The sequence below is a fragment of the Scyliorhinus canicula genome, chromosome 12 (genome assembly GCF_902713615.1).
Source record: "Scyliorhinus canicula chromosome 12, sScyCan1.1, whole genome shotgun sequence".
NCBI lineage: Eukaryota > Metazoa > Chordata > Chondrichthyes > Carcharhiniformes > Scyliorhinidae > Scyliorhinus > Scyliorhinus canicula.
In genome coordinates this window covers 47,670,022-47,693,657 of record NC_052157.1, presented here as the reverse complement: position 1 = coordinate 47,693,657, position 23,636 = coordinate 47,670,022, and the positions used below count along the sequence as shown (strand labels likewise).

General features: G+C 47.6%; 2 protein-coding genes across 7 annotated transcripts in view; both read left to right on the top strand.

The window, feature by feature from the left end:
• Positions 1–23,636, top strand: part of LOC119974218 (cell surface hyaluronidase-like) — a 180,963-nt gene that overhangs the window by 63,880 nt on the left and 93,447 nt on the right. Inside the window, exons 1-8 of one of the 4 annotated variants that reach the window (XM_038812972.1) lie at positions 6,560–6,696; positions 6,889–7,036; positions 7,127–7,267; positions 7,524–8,082; positions 10,341–10,510; positions 15,930–16,118; positions 17,878–18,047; positions 21,581–21,790. In XM_038812972.1, coding sequence (XP_038668900.1) covers positions 7,210–7,267; positions 7,524–8,082; positions 10,341–10,510; positions 15,930–16,118; positions 17,878–18,047; positions 21,581–21,790 — 1,356 coding nt within the window. In that variant the 5' untranslated portion in view covers positions 6,560–6,696; positions 6,889–7,036; positions 7,127–7,209. Of the gene's footprint in view, positions 1–6,556; positions 6,697–6,888; positions 7,037–7,126; positions 7,268–7,523; positions 8,083–10,340; positions 10,511–15,929; positions 16,119–17,877; positions 18,048–21,580; positions 21,791–23,636 lie in introns of those variants that run through there. The other 3 variants (XM_038812973.1, XM_038812970.1, XM_038812969.1) reach the window with 3 other exon arrangements.
• LOC119974219 (cell migration inducing hyaluronidase 1) overlaps positions 6,538–23,636 on the top strand; it is a 292,877-nt gene continuing 275,778 nt past the window's right edge. The window contains exon 1 of one of the 3 annotated variants that reach the window (XM_038812976.1): positions 6,538–6,654. The gene's annotated coding sequence lies outside the window, so the exon portion shown is untranslated. Of the gene's footprint in view, positions 6,697–23,636 lie in introns of all 3 variants that reach the window. The other 2 variants (XM_038812974.1, XM_038812975.1) reach the window with 2 other exon arrangements.

Here is a 23,636-nt window from a genome sequence, read left to right as displayed (position 1 = left end):
AAGCTTCATTCGCATAATATCCCCACAGCCAGTGTTCTATTAAAAATGTATTATTAGTTCTTGTAGTTGACATATTGGGGGCTGGTTCTATATCTTAAGTGCTCAGTGAAATTAAGAGCATAAAGTAATGACTCAGGTTGTTGGTGTAATCGCAAATCACAGTGGGACATAGTGTCATTAGGATGGAAAGAAACACAGCTGGGTATATATTCGGTTAAAGCAATCATTTTAGAATGCAAAATTTAATAAATGAAAACAATGATATGAGAAGTCTTATCCATGCCTGGTATTGTTTATAGGCCAGTCACTCAGCCTTATATTGAAGCCATGCTGTTTGATTCTTCCCAGAAATTCGACACCCTGAGCTCTGATCTGCCCTCCTTCACCCACCTGGGCTACATGCAAAAGCTAAACTTGACACTGTTCAGTTTTGTTGTTCAGTTCAACTTCATATCGCCAAAATTGCCCATATCCATTTCTACAATGTCATCCAATTCATTGACCATGCCTGCACGGCAGCACAGTGGTTAGCTTGGGTCACTGTCTGTGTGGAGTCTGCACGTTCTCCCCCTGTCTGCGTGAGTTTCCTCCGGGTGCTCTGGTTTCCTCCCACAAGTCCCGAAAGACGTGCTTGTTAGGTGAGTTGGACATTCTGAATTCTCCCTCTGTGTACCCGAACAGGCGCCGGAATGTGGCGACTAGGGGATTTTCACAGTAACTTCATTGCAGAGTTAATGTAAGCCTACTTGTGACACTAAGAAATGTTATTATTATTTTACCACTTCCAGACTTGGGTCTCTTCCCTGACCTCGCAAGCTCTGCTCTATAGAAACTCCCAACTCTTCCAAATCTCTGCCACTCAGGTTTAACTCTTCACTCAGCTCGCATCCCACTACCACTACCCCCTTCCTCTCTTTAGTATTTCATCCAAAATCCTCAATCTCATCAATTTCTCCATGGCCTCACTCCACCCCCTTTCAGTAAACGCCTTATTATCTTTTAACTTCCCAGCTCACACAGGGGGGGTAAGTCTTGAGGCCAGCCCCAGTGCCTAGTTATAAAACAGGATTGGCAGGGCCCATAGGAGGTTGATGACATTGGCAGGGTATCCCAGTTTCCTGCTTCCCTTCCATGGTCTTGATGCTGCCTGGGTGGCCCAGGAATGTGAGCTAGATGTCTTCTGGGCTCAGCTTGTAGAGTCTTGTAGACATCAATAACAACATCCTGATTTTTGTTAGAAAGGTCGCCTTCTGGTTTGAATTTGACTAGGTCATCCCACCCCTAAAGTTGCAGTGTTGAATTTTCTCTGGTAACTCTGAGGTGACTTCATGTCATCCTTACCGATTCATGTTTAAAAAAAGGGCCATCACACTCGCTCTGCTCTTCTGACTTCACACCGGTGTAAACAGAAAATGTTGGATGAACTCAGCAGGTCTGGCAGCATCTGTGGAGAGAGAAACTGAGTCCAATATGTTTCAAGTCCAATGTGGCCCCACAGTACTGGTGTGTGCTGGTCACTTCCTGCTTGTTCCCTTATGAAACGAATATCACTTATTGTCACAAGTAGGCTTCAGTGAAGTTACTGTGAAAAGCCCCTAGTCACCACATTCCGGCGCCTGTTCAGGGATGCTGGTATGGGAATTGAACCGTGCTGCTGGCCTGCTTGGTCTGCTTTAAAAGCCAGCGATTTAGCCCAGTGTGCTAAACCAGCCCCCTATTGCTAACCTGTTTACAGACTTCCAGAAAGCTATGTCCTTCTCCCTTCCCTGAACAAATAAATGCTTAGATTGTGCAGTTCCCTGCTGCTGGAATGTTCTATCCGCCCCTCCCCCCCCCCCCCCCCCATGTTAAATATGCTTTTAGAATTTGAAGTTCTTGGCAAGCCCCTGTCAGTTCACTGGTGAGTGTTTAAATTGTCATTGTGACTTTCATGACGTGATCACAGATCTTGGGTGAGGTGGAAGTCATCTTCGGCTGCCGTTTACAATCATAGAATCCCTGCAGTACAGAAAGAGGCCGTTTGGCCCATCGAGTCAGCACCGACCCTCTGAAAGAGCACGCCACCCAGGCCCATTCCCCCCACCCAATCCCCGCAACCCCACCTAACAAGCACATCTTTGGGTGAAACCGGAAACCCACGCAGACAGGAGGAAAACGAACAAACTCTAGACAGACAGTCACCCAAGGCCGGAATTGAATCAGGGTCCCTGGCACTGTGAGGCAACAGTGCTAACCACTGTGCCACTGCGCCGCCCCATGTATGGGTGATCATGGAAGGATTGGAAAGGTCATAATTTTAAGATAAAGGGGTAGCAGATTTAAAACGGAGATGAGGAGAAATTACTGCTCTCAAAGGGCAGCGAATCTGTGGAATCCACTACCCCAGAGTGCGGTGGATGCCGTGACATTGAGTAAATTTAGGAAGGAGATAGACAGATTTTGAATTAGTAATGGGTTATTGGGCTCTGGAGAATGGGCAGGAAAGTGGAGTTGAGGCTGAGATTAGCCATGATGGTATTAAATGGCAAAGCGGACTCCAGGGGCTGAATTGCTGATTCCTGCTCCATTCTTATGTTCTTATAAAAATGAATACGATGAAAGGTGCCGAGGTGCTGGGATTGGAGTGCACAGTGCCAGCTGAAGAGCTCGCAGTAAGCTTTGCGCTGTGGTTTCCATGATTCTGTCAGGCATTTACTGTATTTTGAAGTGTGTGTGTGTTGGATCCCGCGAGTTGTGGTTCACACATTGCAAAATAAAACATGCCCTCAGTTCCAACATAAACCTTTTCCAGAAGAGCTTCACAATGCTGGGAAAAGTATGATGTTTGAACCCACCCATCCCCTGATGTTTGTTTGTGTACAATGCGCTGCACTTCGTGCAGAGATCTGTTGGCATTTCTCAAGTGTTAGAATTAATTCCAAATGTGAGTCTGTGGCCAGAATGGGACTGTTGTCAGGTGACGGGGGGGGGGGGGGGGGGGCGGAATGTCTCCCGGGGGGGGGGGGGGGGTTCTGTGGCTCTTGGTGCCAGGAGAGAAACAGGTCCTGGAGAAGGTGAATAATTCGGAATTGCTGGGGTTGTGTGAAAGGAAGGGAATCCGATTGTGTTTGCTGCGGGGTGGTTGTGAGGTAGTTGTCTGAATGGGCTGGAGTGAAGTATTTTTATGCAGGGAGCAGCCAGGTTTGCAGCCGGGTGTGTGGTGTGGAGCCTGTTGCTGGCTCGTGGTCAAAATGACAATTTCAGCACTCACCAGAGTCGCACATTGGCATTGTTTTGGAACCCGGACCGCCTTTCCCTGGATCTGAGCCAGCTCCACGTCCCAAAGCCCCAGGAGACAGCTGGAATCTCGGGGGAGAGAGAGAAATGTACACCCTCAGATTCGGAGCTGCGTTTGTCAAGATTGGCATTGATTTCTCATTACCCCACAGACCCGATGCTTAAAAGGGGGGGGGGGGGGGGGCGCAGGAGAGAGATAGAGTGAGACCCTCTTGTGTGAATGAGGGAGCTGTAGATCGCAGGGAGTGAGGGGAGGGGAGCTTGCTGCTGGAATCTGCGGAGGGTGCTGCTGTGGGGTTTCAGTTCGATAACGTTAGCAGTGAGTGAGAAACTGGGAGGGAGAGGAGTGGGAGTGAATAAGGGGAGAGAGAATGAGGGAGGGAGGAAATTGAGGGAGATAGTGTGGGGGAATGGGAAGAGAGAGAATGAGGGAGGGAGTGAAGGAATAGGGGAGAGGGAAAATGGGGAGCGAATTAATAAGGAGAGACAGAAAGACGGATTGAATGGGGAAAGATAGATTGAAGGTATGGGGAGAGAAAGAATGAGGGAGCGAGTGAATGGATAAAGAAAGAAGAGGGAGTGAGCGGAGGGAATGAGGAGAGAGAGGAAGGAGGGGATGTGGAGAGTGAGAATGAGGGAGTGAGTGAGGGAATGGGGAGAGGAAGGAGGGAATGTGGAGAGTGAGAATGAGGGAGTGAGTGAGGGAATGGGGAGGAGAGGAAGGAGGGAATGGGGAGAGTGAGAATGAGGGAGTGAGTGAGGGAATGGGGAGGAGAGGAAGGAGGGAATGGGGAGAGTGAGAATGAGGGAGTGAGTGAGGGAATGGGGAGGAGAGGAAGGAGGGAATGGGGAGAGTGAGAATGAGGGAGTGAGTGAGGGAATGGGGAGAGGAAGGAGGGAATGTGGAGAGAGAGAATGAGGGAGTGAGTGAGGGAATGAGGAGAGAGAGGAAGGAGGGAATGGGGAGAGTGAGAATGAGGGAGTGAGTGAGGGAATGAGGAGAGAGAGGAAGGAGTGAATGGGGAGAGTGAGAATGAGGGAGTGAGTGAGGGAATGAGGAGAGAGAGGAAGGAGGGAATGGGGAGAGTGAGAATGAGGGAGTGAGTGAGGGAATGGGGAGAGAGAGGAAGGAGGGAATGGGGAGAGAGAATGAGGGAGTGAGTGAGGGAATGGGGAGGGAGAGGAAGGAGGGAATGGGAGAGAGAATGAGGGTGTGAGTGGAGAAACTGAGGGAGAAGGATGGAATAGGTGAGAGAGACCCTGAGAGAATGGTAGGAAGAAATTAGACCCGTGGAGAGGGGAAAGTGAGAGGCGGGGGAACGAGACCCATCGGAGCCTGATGGCAGGGAGAGTGAGGTCGGGAAAGGAGAGTGAGTGAGACTCCTGTAGGTGGAGGGTGTGACATCTCAGGCAGTGAGAGGAAGGAGGGAGATGGAGTGAGACCCTCTTGTGTGAATGAGGGAGACTGGAGATCGTAGGGAGTGAGGGGAGGTGAATGAGGTAGGGATGGAGGGATAGCCCAGGTAGTGAGGGGGGAGGTGAATGAGGTAGGGATGGAGGGAGAGCCCAGGTAGTGAGGGGGGAAGCTGAATGAGGTAGGGATGGAGGGAGAGCCCAGGTAGTGAGGGGGGAGGTGAATGAGGTAGGGATGGACGGAGAGCCCAGGTAGTGAGGGGGGAAGGTGAATGAGGTAGTGATGGAAGGAGAGCCCAGGTAGTGAGGGGGGGAGGTGAATGAGGTAGGGATGGAAGGAGAGCCCAGGTAGTGAGGGGGGAGGTGAATGAGGTAGGGATAGAGGGAGAGCCCAGGTAGTGAGGGGGGAAGGCGAATGAGGTAGGGATGGAGGGGGAGCCCAGGTAGTGAGGGGGGAAGGTGAATGAGGTAGGGATGGAGGAGGAGCCCAGGTAGTGAGGGGGAGGTGAATGAGGTAGGGATGGAGGGGGAGCCCAGGTAGTGAGGGGGGAAGGTGAATGAGGTAGGGATGGAGGGAGAGCCCAGGTAGTGAGGGGAGTGAAGGTGAATGAGGTAGGGATGGAGGGAGAGCCCAGGTAGTGAGGGGAGTGAAGGTGAATGAGGTAGGGATGGAAGGGGAGCCCAAGTAGTGAGGGGAGGTGAATGAGGTAGGGATGGAGGGAGAGCCCAGGTAGTGAGGGGGGAAGGCGAATGAGGTAGGGATGGAGGGGGAGCCCAGGTAGTGAGGGGGGAAGGTGAATGAGGTAGGGATGGAGGAGGAGCCCAGGTAGTGAGGGGGAGGTGAATGAGGTAGGGATGGAGGGGGAGCCCAGGTAGTGAGGGGGGAAGGTGAATGAGGTAGGGATGGAGGGAGAGCCCAGGTAGTGAGGGGAGTGAAGGTGAATGAGGTAGGGATGGAGGGAGAGCCCAGGTAGTGAGGGGAGTGAAGGTGAATGAGGTAGGGATGGAAGGGGAGCCCAAGTAGTGAGGGGAGGTGAATGAGGTAGGGATGGAGGGAGAGCCCAGGAAGTGAGGGGGGAAGGTGAATGAAGTAGGGATGGAGGGAGAGCCCAGGTAGTGAGGGGGGAAGGTGAATGAGGTAGGGATGGAGGGGGAGCCCAGGTAGTGAGGGGAGTGAAGGTGAATGAGGTAGGGATGGAGGGGGAGCCCAGGTAGTGAGGGGGGAAGGTGAATGAGGTAGGGATGGAGGGAGAACCCAGGTAGTGAGGGGGGAAGGTGAATGAGGTAGGGGTGGAGGGAGAACCCAGGTAGTGAGGGGGGAAGGTGAATGAGGTAGGGGTGGAGGGAGAACCCAGGTAGTGAGGGGGGAAGGTGAATGAGGTAGGGGTGGAGGGAGAGCCCAGTTAGTGAGGGGGGAAGGTGAATGAGGTAGGGATGGAAGGAGAGCCCAGGTAGTGAGGGGGGAAGGTGAATGAGGTAGGGATGGAGGGGGAGCCCAGGTAGTGAGGGGAGGTGAATGAGGTAGGGATGGAGGGAGAACCCAGGTAGTGAGGGAAGGAATGAATGGGAATGAAGGCGGGGAATCCCCGGAGGAGGAGGAGGGGGCTTCCTCTACGTCATTGGCGGTATCCTGGCATCCACTGTAACTAAGCGGCTCCAGCCAATCAGCAGAGGGGGGCGGAGCCGAGAGTTCAGCTGGAGCGAACAGGAGGTAAAAACATCCGAGAGACGCAGAGAGAGGCAGAGAGGCTGCAGAAATAGAGAGAGGCAGAGAGAGAGAGAGAGAGAGAGACAGGCTGCACCAGGACAGAGAGACACACCGGTAACCCGGGACTGAGGCACCGGGACCGAGAGAGAGAGACACCGGGACTGAGAACCCGGGACAGAGGCACAGACACCGGGGCAGAGGAACCGGCAGCAGTGACACCCACACCCCGCCGGACGTGCACAGGAGGATCCCAGTCGGTGAGCAACGAGTGGAAAGCAGCTTCGCTCCTCCTGTTACAGGTGGGCAGAGCTGGGAGAGGGGGTTTGGGGAGCCGCAGTGTGGGATCAGGGAGGGGGGTTCTGCAATGTCTGGGTGAGTCTGAGCTCCCCGGAGAGCTGGCTCAGGGGGAGAGGGGGTTGTGTGTGTGTCTGACTGATTTGTAGCTGTTTCTATTGAATTGTGTGCGTTCTCCGTTGTGATTCTCGATAAAGCCACCCGCCTGGCCCTATCCACCCACAGTCAATCCCAGGTTAATCAGTATGGATTATCTAGAATCCATCAGTGACATTGTGGCAGCGAGCAACTAGGATGAGCGGCAACGACCTGACACCACACAGCGGAGAGGAGTCTGTGCAACAGGTGTGTAACTTCCTTATTGGCAATATTTGAAAGATCTCGATACGGAAAAGTGCAGTAACATTTTATAGTGAACCCCATGTTCTCTTTTAGCGCGATGCCCGGATAAGGCTCCATATTTACTACCTTGGAATCCAGGACACGATGAAAAGCAGAAGGTTAGGATTGGAGCTGGGATGTTGCTGAGATTGGAATCTCCAGCTTCTGTCCACTCTATTGTCATAGAGAATGGGGGTGAGTTGCAGACAACTTGCTATGCTCCGGGCCACCTTCTTAAATCGCCCTCTGGGCAATTGGCATGCTTTGTTTTTTTATGTATCACACAATTTCCATGTTTAACATTCCACGTTTGGCCGCACAGATGCCGAGGTTAAAATGGGAGAGTGTATCTCTTGCTTTAAGGCACTGGGAGATTTATCTGGGAATTGTTGAGTTGGGAAGTGTCAATTCTTCTTGTCCACGGTTGACTGGGGTGGGTGTCGTTCCACAGGCAAACTGGTCTTCAAAGACAACCCGAAGTCTCCCATCCATCTGAGGAGCCGCTATATCCTGGTCAAGACGGGCGGGGAGCTGCACATTGGGTCGGAGGGATGTCCTTACACTTCCAGCGCCTCCATCTCTCTCGTGGGCAAGTCCACCGATGGACCAGACGTGGAGCATTTTGGCAAGAAGTTTATCGGCGTGGACAGCGGGGGCATCCTGGAACTGCACGGCAGGAGGAACCTGTCCTGGACACTACTGAGCCGGAGCCTGTACCCGGGGGGGCTGCAGTATGGAGCCTACCGCTTCGACAGGCACTGGGGCAGCAGAGGGCTCAATGTGCGGGTGATCGACCCGGGGGCTGCCAGGCTGCTGGCCGCCGAGCGCTTCGACACCCATCTCTGGGCCAACGAGAGTGGGCGGCTGCAGGAGTTCCTACGTTCCCAGGCCAAAGGGCGCATTGTGGCCATTGCTGTGGGCGACTCGGCGGCCCGGAGTCTGAGCCTGTCGGCCAGGAACGACATCCGAGAGCTGCTGGGCAGCCAGCAAGTCAGACATCTGGGTTACAGGTAAGGAGCCTCGCCCTGTTAGCAAATAGATGGATTGTGTTGCAGGGAATGTATCACTAAATATTCCTGCTTGATGCCTTTTGTAGAACCAATTTTATAGAAACAGGAGGAGGCCATTCAGCCCCTCGAGCCTATCCCACCATTCAATGAGATCATGGCCTGACCCCATAAACCTACCTTTGACCCATATCCCTGAATCACTTTGCTTAACGAAACATTATCTCCGATTCAAAATTAACTGATCTAGCATGGAATGCCTCTGTGCAAACCTCTAGCACCCTTTTGTGCTTCCTAATATCTCCTAATGTTAGCTCCCTTCTCCCTCCACAGAGGCTGCCAGACCTGCTGAGATTGTCCAGTATTTTCTGCTTTTCTTTCAGATTCCAGCATCCGCTTTTATCTCTCCTGTGTGGTCTGGCAGTGACTTCTAGACTTTACCCCGAGTTCCAGAATCCCTAACCAGTGGAAATAGTTTATCTACATCCACCCCGTCTCTTCCTTTTAACATATTGAAGGCTTCCATCAGATCACACCTTAACCTTCTAAATTCTGGAGAAAACAGGTCTAATCGGAATGATTTTGCGTTTTTAGAGCAGTTGCTTTTATTTTGAGCAGGGTAGAAGGTGTGGAGTGGTTTGCAGAAGTTTGCCCAGCCGATTTCTGTTAAAATGCGGTGTTCTGTAAAGATGCTGACCTCTCTCCCCTTGATCTGTAAATTAATCCTATCGGGGCACCAGTAAACTGCAGGAGGCCAATAGCACATGTCTGACTGTAAAGCTCCCCTCCTGCATCCTGGGTCAGTGGGGTATTCAGTCTCCCGAATGGGATGGGCAGATCCCACTTCAGGACGTTCTCTCCCAGTCAATCCCCGACATTCTGTCACCCTGGCTGGTGTGAGCCGGGCCCGGTTGGTAGCAGGCTCACTTTAGGGTGACCAGGTTATAGGCTGGAGCGCAACAACAAAAATCCAGGCTGGTACTCCCCCCCCCCCCCAGTGCAGTGACCCCAGACCCATGGCACTATTTCTGAGGCGGGTTTCCCCCTGGTCAACATTCAGCCCTCACTGGACATCGCAGCCGCCCAGTATTGTTTCTGGGAGGAACTCATCGGCGGCCACATTTCCACTTTAACAGAGTGCCTCCACTTTAAAAACATCCCATTTGCAGCAAAGCTCTGAGAGGCACTGGCTGGTGGAGGAAAGCTCTTTATAAAATGACATGTTGCCCCAGCGTTAGAAAGCAGCGCATCGCCGATGGTCAGTGGGGGGGGGGGGGGGGGGTTGGTGGTGGAGAGAGAGAGGGGGCAGTCAGCAAAGCAAGGTTAGTGAATTGGGAAGCAGAGAGATCAGGAGAAAGTCAAACAGGCATGCCCCCCCCCACTCCCCCCTTAAATAGCAGTGCTGGGTAAAGTGCCACTTGAAGGTGTGGGTGGTACAAAGGCAGCCTCGCCCTGCCCAGGCTGGAGGAGGTGTGTATGGTGGGAATTGATGTCCACTCATTCACTCAGACAGCCTAGACCAACATGTCTGGAACTGCATGGAGTACATTGCCCAGCGTTAACCCTCCGCCTTTATCCCGCCCAAAATTGGATTGAAATCCGGTCATGGGAAGGGTATTCCAGCGAAGCCCCCGGGGCGGTGGGTGGAATGTGCCGATCGAATGAACATTTTGTCATGACTTCCATCACCTCCTCTCCAAGGGCACCTAATATTCCGACGGCTTGAATCGGCCTCTCCGCGCACCCTGTTGATTTTTTACAATGCTGCTCACTCTTTAGCAGCGCAAATACCACAATCCCATCGCTCCAAACTGCCAGTGAAGTCAATGCCCTGGTTATGCACGCTCAAACCTGCGTGATCATGTTCAGCAGCGGGACGGAATGGATATCTTCTGAACGGGGCTGGTGTTTTCACGATTCAAAGAGCCCTGACGTTATCTGGGCGACAATGTCTTACTTCAGCCGATTTGGTTTAATGCCAGCAGCATATACATTTTACAAAGGCATAATTTAACGATTACAATAGGAGCCACCATGGACAGCTCCCCGTGTCCTTCCCAGGGCAGCTGGCCAGGGTTGTTGAAAAGAGTAACAAAAATCAGCAATGGAAACAAAATAGCCTCCAATCCTATTTTCGATCTCGCTTTGGGAATGATGTTCTGCTGGCAATGGCAGGCACATAAACACAAAGTTGGAAATCGATTGTGATGCCAAGCATATTCAGTATGATCTTTGCCAATCTGGATTTTGATACACTGCAGGCAGGCATGGGCTATTGTTGGAGTTCTTCTTGCATCAGAAACATTTGTTATGGAGAATAAACGATCATATCAGCTTAATGGATCAACTGGTCTGGCCGTAGCCACAAGGGACTTCCAGACCTATGATGGGACTCACTTTACAGTCACTGCCTTCAGTGAATGGGCACATGGTGAGTCTAGCAACCATTTTTATATTTCTGCTTTTTTGTTTTTCCTCCAATGTTCATATTTGGCCTTTTTACACTCCCCCAGTGTCTGGTACAAGTCAAGGCCCATTGAGCGACGTGTGTCCTCCTACCTTCTGCCCATTTTCTTGCTTCCCCAGTTAAATAGACTAAAACATTTTTGCATTTGCGAAGGTGGGGGGTGAGGATGTAAATGGACAAAAGCATTCCATCATGGTTTTCGGGTGCGTTATTGGGCACACTTTAACACTGACCTGCCATGGGGATTATTAGGACAGTAATCGCAGAATGGTTACAGCACAGAAGCAGACCATTTGATCCACCCCCAGCCCTCTTGCAAGTACATTTCACCTGGTGTCACTCTCCTGCCTTTTTCCTCTTAGCACTGCAAATATTTCCTTGTCAAATAATGATTCAACTCCCTTTTGCATGCCATGATTGAACTTGGCTCCACCGCATTCCCTGGGACTGTATTCCAGATCCTAACCACTCGCTGTCTAAAGAGGTTTTTCTCACAACGTCTCACGTCCATCCTTCGTTGCTCCAAGAATTCCTGACCAACTTTCAGCCATAAGGCCCACTGTGGTGCTTGCTTCTCCCCGCCTCAGCAGGATAAATCTTCCGGTGTCCTGAAATCACTGTGGGTTCCTTCTCTTTGACCGGTGGGTAAGATTTTCCCAGCATTCTGCCTGGTAGCTAACAGAGAAGACAGCCATTTCTCTTTGCAGATATGTCTCTGTCAAGGCATTTTCAAACATTTTCAGACAGACAGGACAGCTCCCTTTCCTTATGTGTTCAAGTGTGAAGTGTGGCATGTGGGGTCAGTAAGTCTTAACCTGCACCCGCATCACCTGGCTTCTTGCTGTGCTTAATCCAATATAACTTCACACCAGCCCCCTTTTCCAGGGGAATGTCTTTTCCTTTAAATTAAAAAAGATAATTTGAGCATAACTATCTTAAAACGAATCTTTCATTCATGACACTGTATAAATGAGGTTACTCATCCTGAAATAATTCTTGTGATTCTTTCCTGTACCTGCTCATGTTTCATATCATTCATAAAGTAGAGTAAGAAAAAGACACAATATTCCAGTTGAGGCTAAACCAGTGTTTTATACAGATTTATCGTAACTTCGTTGCTACTGTGCCCAGGGCAATGCTCTGGTAACCTGGGTTCAAACCCCACTTGGGCAGTTGATGGAATTTGAATTCAATAAAAATCTGGAAATAAAAGTCTAATGATGACCATGAAACCATTGTCAATTGTCATAAAAACCCATCAGTTTCACTAATGCCCTTTAGGGAAGGAAATCTGTTGACCTTACCTGGTCTGGCCTACATGTGACTCCAGACCCACAGCAATGTGATTAACTCTTAAATATCCTCAAGGATGAGAAATAAATGCTGGCCCAGCCAGCGACGTCTACATCCCATGAACGAGTAAAGAGAAAAAAAACACTATTTATAAAGCTAAGGATCCTGTATGCTTTATTGACTCTTTCTCAACCTATCCTGTCACCTTCAGTTATTTGTATACATATACAAATACATCCAGATATACATCCAGGACCCTTTGCTCCATCTCCTTTAGAATTGAACCTTATTGTATATTGTCTCACCATGCTCTTGGTACCGAAATGAATTACTTCACACTTCTCTGCATTGCCGTTCACCTGTCCACCCTGGCTGTTTGTGGTTAAACACTGCGCTCCTCATGGTTCATAATATTTCCATATTTGGTGTCATCTGAAAATTTAAAATTTGTGCCCAGTACACCAAAGTCTAGATCAACAGGATCCTAACATCAACCTCTTGGGAACTTCATTGTCAACCTTCCTCCGATCAAAAGACAAATTGTCCATCAATACTTCCTGTTTCCTGTCACTCAGCCAATTCCATATCCTTGTTGCTCCTCCTTTTTATTCTGTGACTATATCTTTGCTCACAAGGTTGTTATGTGACACTTCGTCAAATTTTTTTTGCAGTCCGTGTACACCACACCAACAGCATTACTGTAATCACCACACTCTGTCACATGTCATCATAATGTGCAACCAAGCATCATTTTCCCTTTAAAAATCTATCGTGGCTTTACTTAATTAATCTGCATTTTTCCAAGTGACTGTGAATTTTCTCCTTTGTTATTATTTCTAAAGGTTTCTGCACCAGTGAGGTTAATCTAACTGGCTTGTAGTTCTGGGTTTATATATTTTTTAAGGTGCTGGTTTAGCACAGTGGGCTAAATCGCTGGTTTGGAATGCAGAACACAGCCGACAGCGAGGGTTCAATTCCCGTACCAGCCTCCCCGAACAGGTGCCGGAATGTGGCAACTAGGGGCTTTTCACAGTAACTTCACTGAAGCCTACTTGTGACAATGAGTGATTATTACTATTATTATTTTGTTCCAAACAATATCAAAAGATAAAATCCACACTCCATACAATCACAGTACACAGTTTGTACAATTTTCTCCTTTTATCCCCTCCACCTCCATGTTCCCCACGATGAACAATTGATCAAACAGCGACATGAACAGCCCCCCACCGCAACTCAAAGCCCTCCGCTGACCCCCTCAACTCAAACTTAATCATCTCCAACTGGAGGAAGTCGTACAAGTCCCCCAGCTAAGCCACCACCCAAGGCGGCGTATCCGACCTCCAATTTAACAGGATCCTTCTCTGGGCAATTAGAGAGATGAAGATCACAACATCAGCCCCCCTCCTCTCCAGAATCTCCGGCACTTCCGATACCCCAAAAATCGCTACCATTGGGTCTGGCTTGATGCTATCTTAGCTACCATCTCAAACACTGTCTCCCAGTATCTCTCCGTCTTCTCACAACCCCAGATCATATGCGCATGATTCGCTGGCCCTCGTCCACATTTCTTCCACTCATCGGCCTCACCCTGGAAGAACCCACTCATCCTCGCCCGGTTTATGTGTACCCTGTGCACCACCTTGAACTGAATCAAGCTCATCCTCATGCAGGAGGAGCTTGAGTTCACCCGCCGTAATGTCTCGCACCACAGTCCCCAGCCCATTACCCTCCCAACTCCTCCTCCCATTTATTCTTCATCCTCACCACTAGCGCCCCACACTGTTCCCCCAAGCACCCTTATGTATCTCCAATCCTGCCCTCCCCCAGGTCATCAGGGGGCAGCAGTTGCTCCAACAGCATGTGCTCCGGCAGCTTGGGAAATGCCCTCTACTCTTTCTGGGCAAAGTCCCGCACTTGCATATATCTAAACTCACCGCCCCTCGGCATCTCAAACCTCCGCCGCAGCTCGTCCAGAGCTGCAACCTTCCCTTCCGAGAACAGGTCCCCAACCCTCTCCAGCCCTGCCTCACTCCATTTCCCATGCATCCCATCCATCTCTCCCGGCTTGAACCTGTGGTTCCCACACACTGGCATCAGCACCGACATCCTTTCCAACTTAAAATACCTCCTCAGCTGGTTCCACACTCTGACCGTCGATTGCAAAACCGGGCTCCCTGTGACATAATGGCAGCAAAACCGTCACAATGGCCCTCAGTCTGGATCCTCTACAGGACTAGTTCTGGGCTTATGTTTACACATTTTGTTTTGAAGAATGGCGGGTGTAACATTTAATTCTCTATCCTTTGGCACCACCTCTGTATTTGAGGAGAATTGGAGAATTAAGAGCAGTGTCTCTACAATTTCCACTCTCATTTGGGCAGCACGGTACAGAGTCGTTAGCACAATTGCTTCACAGCTCCAGGGTCCCAGGTTCGATTCCGGCTTGGGTCACTGTCTGTGCTGAGTCTGCACGTTCTCCCCATGAGTGCATGGGTTTCCTCCGGGTACTCCGGTTTCCTCCCACAGTCCGAAGATGTGCAAGTTAGGTGGATTGGCCATGCTAAATTGCCCTTAGTGTTTAAAATTGCTCTTAGTGTTGGTTGGGGTTACTGGGTTATGGGGATAGGGTGGAAGTGCGCGATTGGGTAGGGTGCTCTTTCCAAGAGCCAGTGCGGACTCGATGGGCCGAATGGCCTCCTTCTGCACTGTAAATTCTATGACCTATGATCTACTTCTTTCAATATCGTTGACTGCATCCCATCCGGGCCCTGGTGCTTTATCGCCTGATACTATTCACTTCAACCATTCTCTGTGGTAACAAATTCCACATTCCTCCCACTTTTGGGTAAATAAGTCTCTTCTGAATTCTTAATTCGCATTCTTGGCGACTATCTTATATTAGGATCATAGAATTGTAGGGCAGTGCGGTAGCACAAGTGGTTAGCACTGTGGCTTCATAGCGCCAGGGTCCCAGGTTCTATTCCCCGCTGGGTCACTGTCTGTGCGGAGTCTGCACGCTCTCCCCGTGTCTGTGTGGGTTTCCTCCGGGTGCCCCAGTTTCCTTCCACAGTCCAAAGACGTGCAGGTTAGATGGATTGGCCATGATAAATTGCCCTTAGTGACCAAAAAGGTTAGGAGGGGTTATTGGGTTACGGGGATAGGGTGGAAGTGAGGGCTTAAGTGGGTCAGTGGAGACTCGATGGGCTGAATGGCCTTCTTCTGCACTATATGTTCTATGTTCCATGTAATTCCGACAGTGTAGAAGGCGGCCATTCGGCCCATCGATTCTGCACCGGCCCTCGGAAAGAGCACCCTACTCCTGTAACCCCATACATCCTTGGACATTAAGAGTCAATTTAGCATTGCCAATCCACCTAATCTGCACATCCATGGATTGTGGGAGGAGGAAACCGGAGCAACCGGCAGAAACCTACGCAGATACGGGAGAACGTGAAATCTCCACACAGTCACCCAAGGCTGGAATTGAACCTCGGACCCTGGAGCTGTGAGGCAACAGTGCTAACCACTGTGCCACCGTGCTGCCATTTATTATCAGTTTATATTTTCACCACAATTGGAAATGTTCTCTCTGTACCCACTCCACTCTATCAAAACTTTTCATAATTTTAAAGACTTTTATTATGTTACCCCCCCCCCCCAACCCCACCATAAGAGAAAAGACACCCAACCTCTACCCAGATATAAATATTCACCCATTCTTGGTATCATCCTTGTAAATCTTTTCACTGCCTCCTCTCTTGTAACTAGATAATGTCAGAGGAGATAATAGAAATGGTTGCCCCTCTGACTAACCACACCATTACATCAGTAAGAATGGTGTGTCACACACCTGCAAAGAAGGGTGAGGGGTGTGAGGGCAGCTGCAAATGGGAAAACTGACTGTTCACACTGCTGCATCCTTCTCCCTCATTGAGAAGTCACGGGGTTTTGCTGACAATGTTACAAAGCCTGTTATCTAGAAGAAGCCGATTGCTTTTCATTAAATGATAGAATCATTGACGATCCGCATCTTCTAAATCTAACTTTGTCTTCTTTGTAAAACGCCGTGTGATTTTTGTCTTGACAGGTGTGCCTCACTGTGGCTTTCGTGTCGATGTGTCAAGGGGTGTAATTCTTAATTTAATGGATGATGCCACTAGCTGGTTGGCTGGTAACCAAATAGTCATTGCCAGCACTGATTATTCTATGTATCAGGCTGAGAACTTTAATCTTCTTCCCTGCCCTGAATGCAAAGTTAACCAGGTTAAAATCAATGGTAAGAAATGTTACTCTACAACTTTTTTGTTTCTTTCTATAAGCTTCTAAAGCATGTTTTGCATCAGTACTTTGGGACTTTTTTGTGCAATTATAAATTGAAATTACACAATGTTTTATTCATGCTTCATAGAATCCCAAAAGTGCAGAAGGAGGCCATTCGGCCTATCAAATCTGCACCAACTCTCCAAAGGAGCACCCCACTTAGGCCCATGCATCCACCCTATCCCAGTAACCCCACCTACCCTAAACCTTTGGATACTAAGGGGCAATATGGCATGGCCAATCCAATTAACCTGCGCATCTTTGTATGATTGTGGGAGGAAACCGGAGCACCCGGAGGAAACCCAAGCAGACATGGGGAGAACGTGTAAACTCACTCACCCAAGGCTGGAATTGAACCTGGGTCCCTGGCATTGTGAGGCAGCAGTGCTAAACACTGTGCCACAGTGCTGCCTCACGAGATGTCAGCTAAGTAGAAAGAAACCTTAAATGAAATTTCCTGTCTTAAACTTCACCAAGAAAAACTAGACCTGAATAGAGTTTTTTTAAAGCCTGGAATATGAATTGTAGAAAACAATGGACTTTTTATTCATGGTTTAGTTTTACCCTACATATTTAGACACTACAGATCCCATCAACATTGGGTATGGAGGGTCTGCATTACCATTTAATTCTTTTCTTGAGGTTTTCGGCTCAATTCAGACTGGGATTTGGAATGTTAGTGATTGGGAATATTTTGAAAGATCAGGTGAAGTGCTGCACTGTAGAGATAGTAGGTATATCACAGATTGGCATTAGCAATGAAGCATGGGGGAGTGATCAACTCATTGCATCTTCTACCCTCGGCAGTGGATCAGGAATGTTCCAAATGTTTTAAAGCCAGCAAAGTACTGAGGAGTTACTGTTATAGAGTCAGAGAGGTCTACAGCACTGAAAAGACCCTTCAGTCCATCGGGTCTGCACTTGTCAAAACAACCACCTAACTTTCCTAATCCCATTTTCCAGCACTTCACCTTGGCCTCGCAAGTACACATTTAAATACTTCTTAAATGTTACGAAGGTTTCTGCCTCCATCACTCTTTCAGGCAGTGAGTTCCAGATTCCCACAATCCTCTGGGTGAAGAGGTTTTTCCACGCCTCTCCTCAAAAGCCCCTTACCCTAAATCTATGCCCCCTGGTTATTGATCCCTTCACCAAGGGGAAACTGTTCTTCCTGTTTATCTATATCCCCCATAATTTTATACATATAATGTAGGAATGTGCCTTATCCAGAAGACTATACCTCTGATAGTTCAATGCTCCCCATGTACTGTACAGATCTGCCAACCTGGATTATGTGCTCAAATCGCTGGTTCTATTCACTTCTGAACTTTCCTCACTTGTGCCTTCTAAACTGTAAATATATCATTTTATATTTCCTCCCGACATTTCCAATCTTCCAACATACCCATCTACACTCTCACCCTTATCTACACCTTTACACTTGTGTTAAAATCAAGAAAAATCCAACTGCAGTCACCTACTCCACTGATTTGTTCAAAGTGGTACAACTCCTTACTTTCCATTTCCCTTTTACAAGTTGCAGACAGTCAAAAGCTATGATTGAAATCTGTTGATCAGAACACACTGAGTTAATTTCTCTTATACTCCTCCGATATCCTGCACGAGAATCCTTCATGTAAGATTCTTAGTAATAAGAAGAAAGCACTTGTGTTAACCAATTGCAGTAAATGGTGGCATTTGATCTGTTAATTTAGGTAAACCCCGTTACTTTCATATGGGCGAAGTTGTAGATGGAATAGATATGAGAGCTGAAGTTGGACTTTTAAGTCGAAATATCCTTATTAAAGGAGAAATGGAAGACTCTTGTTATGGGCAAAACTTCTGCCACTTTTTCAACTATGATACATTTGGTGGACAGATAAGGGTAAGTGTTGCATAAAGTCATATGTATCCCTTCTATGAAATCATCATGAGTAGATGAAAACTTTAGATTCAATAAATTGCACAATTCAACACTTGGATATTGTCTGTCGCCCTATTGTAGAGATGAATCATTCTTAAATTAAATTGTAAATCCAAGTATGAGGCACCATCAGTCCTCACTGTTAATGTGTTAATGTTTAATAAGTAAACATTCATTCACTCCAGCACCAACACAGAGTAGTATCTGTGTGAACCATCTCCAAGATGCACTGAGAGAAACTCCAAGGCTGCTCAGGCAGCACATTTCCAAATCCACGACTGCTGCCATCTAGAAGGACAAGGGCAGCAGATACTTGGGAGCACCACCCTTCCAAGTCACCCACCATCCTGATTTGGAAATATTCCACTGTTCCTTCACTGTTGCTGGTCATAATCCTGGAACTCTCTCCCTAATAGCACAGTGGGTGTACCTACACCACATGGACTGCAGCGGTTCAAGAAGGCAGCTCACCATCACTGTCTCAAGGACACTTAGGGATGGGAAATAAATACTGGCCTAGCCAGGAATGCCCACATCACATTAATAAATTTAAAAAAATTAATGTCACAAGGGTTCATTGTTCAGGATTTTGGTTATACAAGGAGTTTATTGACAATTCAAAAAGAGTATTTTTTACAATTTACTCATGGCAAGATTTATGATGTAAAGTTGAGATGTTAACCTGGATTCCTCCATTAATGTCTCCATTAAGGGTAGATTGAGGATGTTCAAACTAATTTAAGTCAATGTTGTCACCAGGAGTGTTATTTAGGTTTTAAAATGGATTCTCAGGATAATGTCAACATTGATGAAACTGGTCTTTTATTGCTCAATCTCTAGGTGGCATTGGTGGGGGGTCGGTTAGCTCAGTTGGCTTGACGGCTGGTTTGTGATGACGAGTCATGCAAATAATGGGGGTTCAGTTCCTGTACTAGCTGAGGTTCTTCATAACCTTTTCAACCTTGCCCCTCGCTTGAGGTGTGGTGACCCTCGGGTTAAATCATCACCAGTCAGCTCTCTTTCAAAAGGCGAAACCATCCTACAGTCCTCGGGAGAATGGCAACTTTCTTCAGTTGCCATTGAGAATGTGGTGGTGAATTGTCTTCCTGATTCCCTGCAGTGCATGTGATAAGATGCTCCATCATCAGTTCTGCTATTTAGAGAGTTCTAGGAGTTTTACCCAGTGATGTAAGAACAGCAACTATAGCCCCGATGGGGGGAGGCAGGGGTTCTGTCTTTGGCAGGCAGCGGGACCTGCATTTTACAGGTGGCAGCAAATGGAGTAGCTGTCGCTGGGGCTGCTGTCCTGTTGAAGATGGCGGGCGATTCACCTCAAAGAACTGGTGCCTAGTCTGAGGCAGGGATCCATGGTCGCTGCTGGGGCTGTACCCGGAGGACGAGCGCTCATCAATGGATGAGCAACCTCACAATAAGCTAAGTGAGATCTCAGGGCATGGGTTCAAGTTTGGCAGGCCCTGGTGAGGGAGCTTGCTGAGGGAAGTGGTATTGATACCGCAGAAGTGATCATTGCAGATGGGGGTTTCCTCCTTGGGCTAAAAAGTCCCCCCCCCCCCAAATAAAATGCCAACAGACGTGGGGAAAGGCCCGCAATTGGCTCATTTGGACAACGGGGGGGGAAGGGCATTCTGTCACCTTTCCTGCCAGTGGCAAGGTGGCATAGCGGCAGGAAGTTGTCGGGCATGTCACCTGATGTTTTCCACATCATTTTGACAACCCATTGCCTTCAAACCCATACCCAAAGACCCCATAAAATTTGGCCTATATATTCAAATCAGAATAGTGCAACTCAGAGTGGTACTTGGAGCTGATGGTGCTACCTTGCATCAGATGTTTGCGTCCATTTAAGTTGTGGAAGCTACAGTTTGGGGAGGTGCTGTGAAAGAAGACTTGGTAGCTTGGTGAATTTATCCTGTAGAAAGTTTGGGGGAACTCCAGTTTTATATCTCACCAAGAGTTCCCTTTGCAACCCTTGCCAGATACCACTTCATTCAGAGATGTGGCAGCAGGCTAGCATGTGTGTGTGCCTGGTTCTACCTATGTCATTGGTGTGTGTCTATTCTATTTAATGTTTAAAATAATATACAATCTAGTGGTAAAGTTAATAAAATATATAAAAGAGCAATATAAATAAGTGAATAATATAACAAATGTGTGTTGAGGCTGCAGCCTGTGGGAGCTCCTGGATAACATTATGATCCAAGGCAAACAGTAAGTGTTTGCGGTTCAAGGAGTTTCAGCTGAGAGTCATTGAGCTGGAGGCTGAGCTGTGAACACTGCAACACATTGGGAGTGGGAATGTTACCTGGATGCTTTGTATCAGGAGCCAATCACACCTCTGAGGATAGAGCCTTTTAATTTGGTCAGGGACAGGAGGGTGTGACTGTAAGTGAGGCAGGTAGAGCAGGAGTGCAGGAATGTCAGCAATTGTTCAATAGGTTTCAGGTTTTCTGCCTCAGAAGGCAGTGGAAGTGGGGTCATTGAATATTGTTAAGTAGAGTTTGATAGGTTCTTATTAGGCAAGGGAATCAAAGGGGTAGATGGGAAGGTTGGACTCGAAACACTAAGGATCAGTCATGATCTTATTGAATGGTGGAGCAGGCCCGAGGGGCTGAATGGCCTACTTCTGCTCCTATTTTGTATGTTCGTTTGTAAAACTAGCAGCGATGTTGGTGAAAGCCATTCTTGCCCCCTGTCACCTCTTTATTTTGCCATGTAGTTTCTCAGCTCCATCATATGTTATGGAGTCACTGAGCAGGTCGGCCCCATTGTATATGGTGCAGTTCTGACTATATATTCTGGAACTAGATGATGAGTACTATGAAACAATTCCACAGTGTGTATTTGATGCAGTATCTTGTGCAGTATACAGGAAGCATTGAAATTTGTTTGATCACCATAGTGCATTGACTGTCCCAAGAATTAAGTCCAGCGGTTACAGTTGAGAACATGGTCTCAAGGAATAAAAGACAGAAAATAAACAGCAAGCAGCTAGTATTGGTGAAGGTACAGATAGCCATAAATCACACTGTGGCCCATTGGAGGTTCAATGTACTGCACCTGGTTCCAGCCTTGGAGAAATAACTGTACGTGCATCTTAAAGGTTGCGAAAGCAGAACCTCCTATTTTATCCTCTCCACCCACTGATCTTTGTGGGCCATTGTCTCTGCTGAGGTCAGGAATGGGAGCATGATTGGGTGATGAACTTTGACCCAGGAAAATAGGTCAAGGTAGCATTGGTGTTTAGGGGGCTGGCGGAAGTCCTCCATCCTGGAATGTTGCCACTCCAGGGAACATGTAGCCCCACATGGCCGTGTTTTGAATTTGAATTATTGATTTTATTTTGATGTTCATTCTGCTCCTGACTGAAATAGAAGTGAGAAATCTTGATGTGAAATTTTCAATATCCGTTTCTCTGATCGAAGTCTCTAATGCAGAAGGAGCCCTGATTTAAGTCTTTAATCTTGCCTTAGTAGATCCTAAAAAACTTTGCCTCAGTTCACCTGTCTGGTGTAGAGTTGACTAATATGGGCCAGCAGATTCTCGGGAGTTACCCTGTACACTTTCACCTGGCTGGAGATGTGGATCGGAAAGGTGGTTACAATCCACCAACCTACGTGGACAATATAGCCATTCATCACTGCTTCTCCAGATGTGTTGCTATACATGGAACAAATGGCTTACTGGTAAGCCTTACTGGTCATCTTCCGCAGAGGCCGTAACAGACTGACAGACTGATACACTCACAGCAGCCTTCAAAGCAATACCATGACATTAATTATTCTCATATCTTGTCTGTTCAGATGGGCTACTAGCTAGACCTGAACGTTATTTCAAATTAATTCTCTTGAAGTCTCTCTCTCGTGCTCACGCAGGATAAAGTATTAATAAATAAAAGTTCCTTCCATTACTTCTCCTCATTAACAGTTATCCTCCATTTTCTCCGACACCTGAATATTGTTACAAATGCATTGCTTGCTGTGGTGATTGTTTAAATTGCATACCTTTTTCTGCTTCCTGCTCTGTACCTAGTTTATAATGAAGCCATCTGATTTGTGTTTGAACTTTTTCTACTTTATATTGTCCTGTATGAGTCACTAGATATTTCATGGTGTCATGATACCTCACAAATCTAACAAGAAATGTTGGACCAAATACTCTGACCATATAATCTTGACGTTTACAACATTTTTTGTGGTTGATGTTTTAACAATCGGCCATGTGTAGGTCACAGCATCCAACCACTTTCACTTGATTTTTTTATAAGGAGCTTGAAGCATGAATGATTTCCTTCAAAACATCCCTGGACAAATTCATAGAATTATAGACACTTGTGGCACAGATGGAGGCCATTGCCCCCACCGGTCCGGATGTTTACTCCCAAGGCAGATGTACCTAGCTGGGAAACTTCTTGGCTCTCCGCACCTGCTACAGGAAAAATGAAAGCACCTCGCCTGGTGGGTTCCTCATTCCAGGAGGTGAGTGACAGATTTGTGATTAAGTCATGCTCACCACCCCCTGAAACAGATCAGAGATTGGAGGCAGCCAAAGGGGCTGTCAAGTGCTTGGGTGGGCTGTACAAAGGGCCTACCTTCGTTCACTGGAACATTGTCCCAGTTTTTGTTGAATTAAATTTGCCCTCTCACCCTCACCTCTCACCCCCCCCCCCACTCCCCATAATGCCAACCCATTCCCCCCAGCCACCCCATGGCTCGTTATAACCCTATTCCTACTCCTTGCTAAATCGTGTGTCCCCCATTTATCACCCTTTTCCCTTATACCCTCCCTATCAACTCACCCAGTATCCACCATGGGAAAACATCAGGAGCCATGCTGAAAATGAAATAAAACAAAGCTTTAAATATCTATTACAGACTTCACCATATAAAACACTTTCATTCATGAAGGCCCGTTCAATACATTTAAATTATCTCAAGTTAGGGCAGCATTTGGCGCAATGGTTAGCACTGGGACTGCGGCGCTGTAAACCTGGGTTCGAATCCCGGCCCTGGGTCACTGTCCATGTCGAGTTTGCACATTCTCCCTAAGTCTGCGTGGGTTTCACCCCCACAACCCAAAGATGTGCAGGTTAGGTGGATTGGCCACACTAAATTGCCCTCAATTGGAAAAAAAAAATTATAATTGGGAACTCTAAATTTATTTTTAAAATACTTTTAAAAATTCCCTCAAGTCTTTAATCCCTTGTCAAAATAATTGTAGTTATAACCCAACATCAATGACAGCTAAATATAATAATTTCTTTGACCTGTAAATAAAAGCATGGACCAAAGCTCCCAGCGATGATAATGGTAAGTTGTGCAAAGCAGGCAAGCAGTAATAATGCTAAGATGATAACATTTGGGTTATGTCAACAAACAGCTGCTAAAACGGCTGGGATAGATTTATTTCACCTTTCATTGATACAGGCAGGCAGAATGTTTAGAAATTTTAGAGGGCTAACCGTTTAATTAACCTGATGGCTGAAAGTTGTTCAGGACTTATCTGTGCTTCATAAGTATTTACAACTTATTA